The sequence below is a fragment of the Pongo abelii genome, chromosome 2, assembly GCF_028885655.2.
Source record: "Pongo abelii isolate AG06213 chromosome 2, NHGRI_mPonAbe1-v2.0_pri, whole genome shotgun sequence".
Classification (NCBI taxonomy): Eukaryota; Metazoa; Chordata; class Mammalia; order Primates; family Hominidae; genus Pongo; species Pongo abelii.
In genome coordinates, this window is record NC_085928.1 from 123,757,329 (window position 1) to 123,769,518 (window position 12,190).

At 39.7% G+C, this 12,190-nt stretch overlaps 1 protein-coding gene across 1 annotated transcript in view; it reads left to right on the forward strand.

Moving 5' to 3' along the window:
- Positions 1-4,155: 4,155 nt before the first annotated feature.
- The window catches only part of GADL1 (glutamate decarboxylase like 1), a 166,335-nt gene continuing 158,300 nt past the window's right edge, over positions 4,156-12,190 (forward strand). Inside the window, exon 1 of the mRNA XM_063722158.1 lies at positions 4,156-4,239. Within this exon, the coding sequence (XP_063578228.1) occupies positions 4,203-4,239 (37 nt within the window). The 5' untranslated portion in view covers positions 4,156-4,202. The remainder of the gene's footprint in view (positions 4,240-12,190) is intronic.

Below are 12,190 nucleotides of genomic sequence, written 5' to 3' on the forward strand. Positions count from 1 at the left end.
TCAAGTTTTTGTTTGTTTGTTTAAGACAGTCTCACTCTGCCACCAGGCTGGGGTAGAGTGGCATGATCTCAGCTCATTGCAACCTCCACCTCCCAGGTTCAAGCGAGTCTCCTGCTTCAGTCTCCTGAATTGCTGGGACTACAGGTGCCGGCCACCATACCCAGCTAATTTTTGTATTTTTAGTAGAGATGGGATTTCACCATGTTGGCCAGGATGGTCTTGATCTCTCAACCTCATGATCCACCCGCCTTGGCCTCCCAAAGTGCTGGGATTACAGGCATGAGCCACTGTGCCTGGCCTTCCAAGTTCTTTTTAAGAGAGCCATTCATGTATTCTATCTTGTCATGACAAGTAGAGATTCCTCTGTGAGGGAAATGTGACTGCCTAGGTGCAGTCCAGTTTCCTGTAACACCAAGTGGCATATCTTTGTACTCGCAAATGAAAGGTTTATGTGAAAAGTTTTACACTACAAAGATTTTAGAAAGTGTCTTTGCTAATCAATGCAGTCCACTGTAGAGATAGGACGCAGGCTTTCCAATAAGAGACAGCTGCATTCCGATTATGATTCTAAAACTCTTCACCTCTGGGTTCTTAGGCAAGTTACTTAATCTGAACCTCAGTTTGTCCATTTGCAAAATGGGACAATAATTCCTATTTTTGTGAGGGTTATAAAAAGGAATGTATAAAAAACAGTTGGCAGAGTACCTAGTTCACAGCACATGACAAAAACTAGTGAATTTTTCCAAGTATTTCAAAATTGTCACTTCCGGTTGGAGACGTTTTTTAATCCCCCAATTAGAGTTAACCATCCCCTCAGTGGTGGCGCCTCAATGCCCCTTATCTTTCACTGAAAATAAAACATCTAAGAAAGTTTAGCTGGTTTTAAGTATCTCTCTCTCAATTATACTAAACTATTCTGAATGCAGGATTTTTCTTTAAATCCTTGGTGTCTGGCTCAGGGAAAAAGTCTAGTAATTGAAGAATATAATGCAATGCCTTTGTTACAGGAATAAATGTGATAGCTGAAATAAGTCAGTAAGGGGTGTGCTATAGGGCAGTTTCTGGTTTTCAATCTAAGAAATTTTGAAAGGCATATTCCCTGCTTGGGGGTCTTGGTTCAGGTCTGTAAAATGACTGTGGCCCCTGCCGGCCCTGGTTTGTCACACAGAGAAATATGAAATTTAGCAGCAGCTGCCGCGGGTCACTGTCCTAAACTGGAGTGGAGGGGATTTTCTTATTAAAATGTTAAGAGAAAAGTGAAAAACTTGCTGGAGTGTATACGGTCATGTGCTGCATACTAATGTTTTAGTCAACTATGGACCACATATATGATGGTGGTTCCATAAGAATATAATGTAGCTGAAAAGTTTCTATCACATAGTGACTTTGTAGCCATTGCGATGTTGTTAGTGCAATGCCTTACTCCTGTTTGTGGGGATGCTGGTGTAAACAAACCTACTGTGCTGTCAGTCCTATAAAAGTACAACACATACAATTATGTATAATACATAATATGTGATAATGGTAATAAACAACTATGTTACTGGGTTTATGTATTTACCATACTATACTATATACTAAGTTATTTTATAGTGCACTCCTCACACATATATGTATTTTAAAAGTTAACAGTAAAACAGCCTTAGGCAGGTCCTTCAGGCGGTGTTCCAGAAGAAGGCATCGTTATCATAGGAGATGACAGCTCTATGTGTGTTACCGCCCCTGAAGGCCTTCCAGCGAGACAAGATGTTGAGGTGGAAGACAGTGATATTGATGATCTGTATAAGCCTAGGTGAATATGTATGTTTGTGTCTTAGTTTTTAACCAAAAAGCTTATAAAATAAAAATAAGAAAAAAAGCTTGTAGAATAAGGATACAAAGAATAGTTTTGTACAGCTGTACAATGTGTTTTAAGCTGTGTTATGACAAAGTCAAAAAGTTTACCAAATTAAAAAACTTATAGAAACTTCGTTTGTTTTAGACGGAGTCTCGCTGTTGCCCAGGCTGGAGTGCAGTGGTGGGATTTTGGCTCACTGCAACCTCCGCCTCCTGGGTTCACACCATTCTCCTTCCTCAGCCTCCCAAGTAGCTGGGACTACAGGCTCCCACCACCATGCCTGGCTAATTTTGTTTTGTATTCTTAGTAGAGACAGGGTTTTACCGTGTTAGCCAGGATGGTCTGGATCTCCAGACCTCGTGATCCACCTGCCTCGACATTCCAAAGTGCTGGGATTATAAGCGCGAGCCATCGTGCCTGGCCTATAGGAACGTTTTATAAGTTTTTAAATTTGTTACAATAAGCTAGGATTAATTTATTATTAAGTAAAGGAAAATATATTAATACATTTAGTATGGCCTAAAGGTACAGTGTTTACAAAGTCTACAGTAGTGTGCAGTAATTTCCTAGGGCTTTTGTTCTCACTTAATACTCACTGACTGCCTTACTTAGAGCAACTTCCAATCCTACAAGCTCCAGTCACAGTAAGTGCCCTATGCAGATGTAACATGTTATCTTTTATGCCATATTTTTGCTGTATCTTTTCTATGTTTAGATGCATAGTTATTTACCATTGTCTTACAGTTGCCTACACTAATCAGTGCAGTGACATGCTGTACAGGTTTGTAGTCTGGGAGCAATAGACTATACCATGTAGCCTAAGTGTGTTGTGGAATTTACCATCTAGGTTTGTGTAAATACACTGTAGGATGTTTGCATGATGGATCGCCTCGATATGTATTCTCAGAAGGTATCCCCGTCATTAATCAACACAGGACTGCACTTCTTTCAGTATATTTTAATAGAGTTACAGAAGATTAACTCCTAAAGTTATTTATGTTTTCATCACTAGATCTCAGTGATATTTCTGCTGAGACTGGATGCAAAAGAGTATGTGGGGTTCTCAGAAACTTACACGGTCTTTATGAAATTTATCTGCACGGTCTTGACTTTAGTAATTCTTGTTGTTGGCATATTAGAAATAATCTATTCTTATTTGGAAGAAAGGTCTGCCCTGTCTTCACGGATGTGAACTACAATTATGCTTGCCCAGAGGAAAAAAATTCACCTGCTAAGAAGTGACACTAGGCTTTTGCAAACATAAAGCGAGATTTTTTTTTTTTTTTTTGTCCATTGAGAGATCTGGATTACAAATGCAGCTCCGTAAATGTAGTTGTCATAAATGTGCTTTGAAATGGCATTAACTGATTGTTTCTATCACATCGACAGCCTCAGTTAAAAGCTCCTAAGGGAATTTAACTTTAAACATAAAGCCTGTTGGAGGAATGACAAAAATGCTGCACTAATTAAATTTAAACTTACAATAGGAATATGACTGAAACAAATTCCAAGGGCTTGCTGGAGCAAATACAGTGAGAAAATTTTAGTCTAAAGACTAGACAAATATTGAGTCTTTTACAGTATTTTACCTTTTACCACCTCCTTTTGCTCATTACTATAAGGTAACAAAATGCCCACCACCCCCTACCATTTCCCTTTTCCAAACTTAAAATTTTGCAGAGGTGCGCACGCACGCACACACACACACACACACACACACACACACACACAAAGTTGAAAGTGGACTGGGAAAAGGGATTCACTTATAGAACTCTTAAATGTCAGGGCAGAGCTGAATGAATGGGTAGTGGATCCAGTTCACCACAGCTGCCCTAAAATAGGTTCCTTCAGCTGATGACCTGGCGCAGGCATCATATTTAGCCTGGGGCTCCTCCGGGTGGATGAGGCTCTGCGAAGTGGTTACTCCAAAGAACTGGACGCTGGAAAGGTCACCAGGCCAAGAGCCACTTATCTGCCTTGCCCAGCCTGTATCCTAGGAGGGCTGGTAGGGTGCTCCCTGCCTTTTCCTACCCAAATTACCCACGCTCCTACACACTTCCCCCACCCCTTCCCCGCAAAGGCGGAGAGACCCTGGCCCTGGGTCAAGCCTGTGGCAAAGCAGCCAGCAGCGCTCCAAATATTAACAGAGAGCCGCAGGCTGCAAAAGTCTGGCACTGGAGCCTTGGATAGCAAAGTGAAAGGAGCACGGAGCGCGCGCGTCCTCGTCCCTCCGTTTGCACTGGTGTGCACTCCGCGGCTGCCTGGTGCACCTGCGGGTCCCCCGGGGGGTGCTGCCTCAGCAACCACCGTCGCCGCCCAGACTGTGGGAGCCGCGCCCGGGGCAGCCTGGAGTGGGGGAGCAGAGATGAGCGGCGACTCGGACTGCCAGTGTCCTGTGGACGGTAACGACTCAGCGCGGCTGCGGTTTTTGTCCTTAACCTCCCCTGTCTGGGTTTTAATCTCCTTACTTTTTGACCTGGGGACTAGAAGTTTGGTTATTTCCTTGTAAAGCGGCTGGGGTGGGTAGAAAGTCCCCATATCTTCATGGATTTTTTGCTCCATTTTCCGTACCTAAAAGGTTATTATTATTATTTAGAATCAAATGAGTTAACTTTTATAAAGCGCGAAGAACCGCGCCTAAGACATAATGGGGGTTTGTTAAATAAATGCGTATATTGAGATTTTACTGCTTGGCGAACTGCCGCATGTTTCCCTAGTTAGACTGGAAGTACCTGCCCTGTAAAAAAGATGATTTTGCTTCTTTTTGGGGGACAAGGACAGCATCATCTCAGTCCTTTCACCTGCAGCCAGCTATTCTATAAACCGGGGTTAAAAGAGGCTACCCTCATCTCAGAGTAGGTGATGCCCTTAATGTTCTTTGGATCAGAGCTGCGGATTGAGAACGGGGACCTTAGTTGTTTAAAGATCGTGTGCAGCAGAATTCCTCCAAACTGTCTTTATAACTCAGGTGCCACTTAGTTCTATTTCCGTGAAATAATAGTTACTCGTTCTTTGAAAGGTTATCATTATTGTTATTCAGGTATTCTCACTAACTAGTTGTTGACGTTTTAGGAGTGATCCTCCAGGAATAACTCCTTTTTGTATCAATAATTTTTTGAGTTGTGCTGAACACAGCTTAATAAAGTCTCAAAGTTGAAGCTCTCTGGGGGCACCTGCTCAACAGGTAGGTCAGGTAACTCAGCTAGGGTTCCCTGCGGATCAGTCATTTTCAGGGCTGGGAATTTTGCACAGTAGTTGGTGAAGCAGAAACCATTTGGCTGAAAGAAACATTTCACCTTTTATTGTCCCAGGGAGAGTTTCCAGCATAACTGTCCTGACGCTCTCTTAAAAAACTTTGAAACTTGTATTATCATTATTATTTTTATATATGGCATAAAACCTGGCACTTAGAAGTAGAAAGTTAGAATAGTCGTTACCAGAGGCTGAGGAGTGGAGAAGGCTATAGAAAGGTAGGTCAATGGGTATAAAGCTGCAGTTAGTAAGAATAAATTCCAGTGTTGTATTGCACAGTAGGGTGAATATAGTTAATGATAATGTATTGTATATTTCAAAAAAGCTAGAAGAGAGGATTTCAATGTTCTCAACGCTAAGAAATGACAGGTGTATGGTAATCACCCTGATTTGGTCATTAAACAATGTATGTATGTGTTGAAGCATCATATTATATTCCATAAATAGGTACAATTATGATGATTATGATGTCTCAATTAAAAACAAAACTTAAAAAGAAGAAAAACAACTGACACTGAAAACTGCTAAGGCTTTTTGTCAGACTCTTATGTTTCTAGGGTCAGCACATACTTATTTAAATATTTGGCTAGGCTGGGCATGATGGCTCACGCCTATAATCCCAGCACTTTGGGAGGCCGACGTGGGCAGATCACTTGAGGTCAGGAGTTTGAGACCAGCCTAGCTAACATGGTGAAACCCCATCTCTACTAAAAATACAAAAAATTAGCTGGGCATGGTGGTGGGTGCCTGTAATCCATGACTCGAGAGGCTGAGGCAGGAGAATTGCTTGAACCTGGGAGGTGGAGCCTGCAGTGAGCCAAGATTCGTGTCACTGTACTCCAGCCTAGGTGACAGAGCAAGACTCTGTCTCACAAAATAAAATAAAATAAAATAAATATTTGGCTATTTGAGAATGGATTGAAAAGTATAGATTATTTAGGAATCCTAATAATACAGGAAACTTCTTTATATGAAGGAAGGATGGTTAGAATAATTTTATCTGACCTTAACCCTGCTGTTTTGTTTTTAACCTTAATTCTTGTTTTAAAGCCATATAGCATAGTCTTCAGAAATATGATAGAAACTTTTAAAAACAACAATAAAAAAAACCAAGGTATCTACTTTTCTTAGATTAATCATGTACCTTCTAACAAAGCATGTCTGTAGCTTGTGGTGACTTTGGTAGCTGAATATATGATTTATAAATAGTAAAGTTCAAAGTTTGCCTTAAATCTGAATTTCTGAAAACACCACAATTCTTGGGTTGCTCTCTGGTTATCCTTGAGCAGGTGATAAGGCAGCAACACACCTAATTATGCCAAATGCTTGCTATGGCTTCTTAAAAGAGTACAAGACAACTATCTGTCAGACTTAGTAATCCTCCAAGTATGTATGATGAGATCCTGAAGGTAACATTGGATTAGTATGTTAAATGATATCTTGTCTTAAATTCTCTTGTTGAATATCTGTTACAGACCTATACATTATGGAAGAATACCATAGGGAATCCTGTTGCAGATAAAGAATTCTTATTCTGCTCTTTATGCTTTGATATCGTTTATGATCTTGCTGTAGTACATGCAAGAGAGGTTTAAGCAATTAGTTACATCAGATTCAAATTTTCATTATATTAAAAATGAATGATTCTTCAGACTCAAATAATGTTTTTTTCTCTATCACTTGAAATAATAGCACAACTTTCCATTCTTCCTTCAGCTTTGATTCTTGTTAAAACATGTTTAAAAGAGAAGTAAAACTCTAGTTTTCATGGTGGGTCAAAAATTTGTTGCTGAAATGCTGGCTTTTATATACCGTTATAAGACTGGCATGTTGTAATAAAATTGAAATCATGACATTTGGGACCAAAATTTCTGTATTTTTTTTGCCCCACTCTAGATTTTCTCTTTTTCTCTACGACTTTTTCATTTTTTGTTTATTTCTTATCATTTAGATGAAACCCCCAACAGGCAAAATTTATCACTGGGTGCATGGTCCCTACTATTGCCGTGCTGAACTACAAATACTATCTTATCTAACCTTCATTAACAAGTCAATGGGGATACTATTATGGTCTGCTTTTTATTTTATTATTTTTTTTATTTTAAGGAAATCAAGGCTTGGAGAGGGTAAAGATCAGCTCTGGGCATTAAACCCAGGGCTCTCACTCCGGAGTCCCACACCCCTACACTCCTAACACCTAATCCCTGGCCCTGGCCTATGTTACAGAATATGGGCCAGTGACCTGGAACAGCCTCCTTTGCCTGCCTCTGCTGGGACCACAGGAAGAATGCTGGAGAAGACCCTGAGATGTGTGTGGCTTTAAGTTCCTTGAAATGACAGTAGCATTCTTTCCTCTTTGAGTGGGAAGGATGGGGAGAAAAGCTGTCAGTTTTGGGAGGTTCCCACTCATGGTAGGGCTGGATGTGGCAGTCCTGAGGAGGCAGCTCACTGCCCCTTCTCAGGGGCATGTATATGTGCTCTGCTGTTTGGTTGCTAAGGATCAAAGCAGCTTGGCTCTGAGGGAAAAGGGCAGCACCCCATGGGATGAACTCTCCATAACAGCCTTTCTCTTGGGGTAGGTTTACTGATTCTGTTCCTCTCAGATCATGACAGATGAATCCATTTTATAAGGCAGTACCCTGGGAGCAGGCAGACTCACCATAGCTGTTCTCTTTTTGCTAACCGAACAGGAAGGAAGGAAGGAGAAGAATGCAAAGTAAATACTCTAGCCGACAGCCTGTTCAGATTGGGTCTCTGGATACATGATTTAACCTCTGTGAGCCTCAGTTTGTTAATTTGTAAGGTAGGGATAAAAATATCTACTGTTTAGGATTATCATGAAGATTAGGAATAATATGCACAATGCATGGCAGGTAGTAGGTTATAAATAGATTATGTTCAGAAAATTGTATGTGAAAGTTAATGAGGTTATTGAAATGTGTTAGCACCATGTGATTTTACAGGAAGAGCCCATGGTGATGTTCACTCAACTCCACAATGCTACCAAGCACAATCTCATATTCACCTATTAATGAAGGATATCTACCAGCTGCATGATTACCCCACACTCTGTACATTTGGTCTGCTGCTGAGTCTTTGTAATTTGGGCTTTCAGTTTTAGGAAAGAATGAGTAGTTAATTTACATATTAAAACAGGAGAATGAATTAAGAGTCCAGGTGATTCATAGGGAGGCGATTTTCAGAAAGCATTTTGGTCACTGGCGTAATGGAGTTACTACCACAGATGTTTCAAGATTTTTATCTCTGTTCACTGGTTTTTCTAATGTATTTGGTAAAGGCTGTATTGCCCATATCATCATTCTTTTTTATATGCTTGTAATTCTATATATCTATTTCTTGCCTGATGTCTATGAGGGTATGGAACACATCTGTCTATTTACCGTATCCCCAGCATCTAGCAAAGTGCCTGGCACATAAGTAGGTACATATATTTAACATGTGTTTGTTCAGTAAAGTTCATAAATGAATGATTTAGAGTGACAAGAATCATGACAATGCATGATTCCTGAAATCTTAAGTTCTTTTCATTTTTGCATTTAAATCTTATGTTGACTTTTGCCTCCTTGAAGCTATTTGTAATAGTAAAAATTAGTAACCATTTACATATCAAACAGAGGTATTGTTTGGAACATCTAAATATCTATTAGCTGGATGGCTAAAATAAATTATGGTAGAGTATAGAATACTATGTGAATGCATTTCATGTTTGGACAATGACTACACATTGCAAGAGGTTCTAGGTGGCTAGATAGCAAAGAATAGGGGTTGTCTCTAGGTAGATGGGATTGTGAATATTCCTTAAATTCTTTTGATCATATTTCTGATTCTTATGTAAGGAATTTGCATTGCTTTTACAAGGAGGGAATGCAGTATAAGAAATATAAACTATGTATATTATAGATCACTTATACTATACCACCTGTCACTAGGCACTTAAGGTTTTCTCAGCTAATTTTCTAAATTTGCCCTCCTCTAACTCTTTTTGAACATTTCAGTAGTTTCCAACCTCTCAGCATTCCAAAATTGCATAATTGAGTTAAAAGAGATGTGTGATTTAAAAAGAAACTCCAAGTAGGAAAAAAAAAGTTAACTGGAATCCAGTGACTAAGAATATTAATTTTTCAGCATGTTGCCATGTTAAATACATTGCTTTGCTGTAAATCATAGTTAACTTTTGGTCTCATTTCTGCTTTTGGCTTTTCCTTTGTTATGTATACATTTTCTGACAGTTCATGAATACCTCCTTTGTAAGTGTTCCCTAATTGTTTCGCATGTGTGCTTGAGGTGTTTGCAAGGTGGCCACCATTGAATATCACTTCTTTGTCTGCAAAGGCAGCTCCAGGAACGAGAAACTTTGTAAAGTAAGATGGCTTCTGATATGGTTTGGCTGTGTCCCCATCCAAATCTCATCTTGAATTGTAGTTCCCATAATCCACACATATCATGGGAGGGACTCAGTGGTTTTATAAAGGGCAGTTCCACTGCACACGTTCTCTTGCCTCCCACCATATAAAACATGCCTTTGCTCTTCCTTTGCCTCCCACTGTGATTGTGAGGCCTCCCCAAGCCATGTGGAACTGTGAGTCCATTAATCCCCTTTTTCTTTATAGATTACCCAGTCTTGGGTATTTCTTTATAGCAGTATGAAAATGGACTAATACAACTTTTCTTTTTTAAAATTAACATTTGGGAATAGAGGTATGAATGAGTAAACTTTTAACATTATACATTTATATATATTGCAAAAATTTTACTGTTGGTTCTACACTGTTTCTGGGAGCATATGACATTGTTTTCTTTCTAACATCTGGTTGCTTCTTTGGTTTTCTGACAGAAGTGGAATTCAGGGTCCCTTTTTCCAGGATCCACCAGCCACATTACTTTTCCTTTCATGTAGGGAACTGTTTTTCAGTCTTAAAGGCAAGCCCTACTTCATTTTTAATATCTTCCCTCATAGGCACTCTGATAAACTTGTTGAGTGCCCTTGAGACTGTCTCCTCGTTGTTATGCAGCCCTAGTATACTCCTTCTCTTGAAGAAAGAATAAGAAGTTCTAATGAGAAGTCCTAATCTCTTGATTTGAAGGCAATACCCCTATTGCATCCCACTTGGGGATAATAGGTATGGAATAGGAAAAATCCTGAAAAAAAAAAATCTCAAAAATGGAATCTGTCCCCACTAAATCTGCTGCTGACACTCAGGGGTTTTGGAACACCCCTCTTCTCTCTCCTTCCCACTTGGTTTTCACTATGAGCTTCTGAGGATTCCTGAGGGTCTCCCCAACTCCATGATGGTGATTCTGTTTTCTGTTTATTAAACTTTTTTGAATTATGAGGGATGCACACATAGAACACCCAAATATTATTTTGTACACTTGTAACCACCACCCAGATGAGGAAATATAATTTTGCTATTGTCTAAGAAGGCTCTTCTATGTGCCCCATTCCCAGAACTCTTTTCTCCCCTATAAGTAACCAGCATCCTGATTTTGATAGTACAGTCGGCCCTTCCTAGCTGCAGTTTCTGCATCTGCATATTTAACAAACTGCAGAAGGAAAATATTTTTTAAAAAAATAGAAATAAAAAACAATAAAAAATAACAAAAACAATATAGTATAACTACTTACATAACATTTACATTATATTACATATTATAAATAATCTTGAGATGATTTACAATATACATGAGGATGTGCTTAGGTTATATGCAAATATTATACCCTTTCACGTAAGTGACTTGAGCAGCCTCGGGTTTTGGTATCCACAGGGGACCTGAAACAAATCCCCTGTGAACACCAAGCATTGACTGTCATTACTTTCTTGCATTTTTAAAATAGTTTTACCATTCATATATGCATTGTTAGTTTTAACAATTTAGTTTTACCATTTAGAAACCATGAGATGTCTTTTTAATGTATAGATTCTCTCTCATTCTTTTCTGTTCTTAAAACTTACATGTTGAAGAACCAGGGCCATTCAGCTTGTAAAACTGACAATCTGGATTTCACTACTTTTGTGCTCACGGTTCAACATTTTTCCTGAAGACTGCCTCTTAGTCTCTTTTCTCTTGCTTATAACAAAATTCCCTAAACTGGATAATTCATAAAAAATAGGAACTTATTGCTTACAGTTCTGGAGGCTGGGAAGTCCAAGGTCGAGTGGGTGCATCTAGTGAGAATCTTCTTGCTTGTGGGGATTCTTTTCAGTATCCCAAGGTGGTGCAGGGCATTGCATGGTAAAGGGGCTGAGAGTGCTAATGCACAAACTTAGGTCTCTTTTCCTCTTCTTATAAAGCTACCAGGTTCCCTTCCTATGATAATCCATTAATTCGTCAACTCAATAATCTATAAATGCTTTCTCAAAGATCCAGAGGCTTCACAATCCAATTACCTCTTAAAGGCCCCACCTCTTAGTACTGCCACATTGGGAATTCAGTCTCAACATGAGATTTGGAGGGGACATTCAAACCACAGCATCTTCTTTTTAACTCCAGTTTGTACAACCCTAGCGTGTCCTCCTTCTCAGTCCTTGACTGCATATCCTAAGTACTCTATTAAGTAACAGCTATAACGAGGTGAGGTGACACACCATGTTGGAGTCCAGGCTCTACCAGTTACTGAAGTCTAGACACTGTGGGCACTGAACTATGTCCTTGGGCATGCTGCCCAAGTTCTGAGGTCCAGCTTCCTTTTCTGTAACTAGTAACAGAGCCTGCCTCACAGAGTAGTGGTGAAGATGACATGAGATGATACCTGTCAACACTTAGCACTGCCTCGCTCTGTGCGTGCTCTCTCTATATTAGCTGCTGTTATTATGATTATCATTATTAAGTAGAAAGAAGTGGCAGACTACATTTGTGACTGAAGCTCCAATGTACCCTATCAACTCCATTGTCTGTGGTTTTGTCCACTGTCTATCTTATGCTGCCTGCCAGGAGCTCTAGGCTGTGACCTTGCACACAACAATATAGATTGGGACCCAGAAGCTCTATTCAGGCTGGATGCCACAAAGCAATCAGAATTGTCTAGTCTTGGCTGTATAACGCAGTTGTGGTGAGCAAACATTTACAACATGAATTATT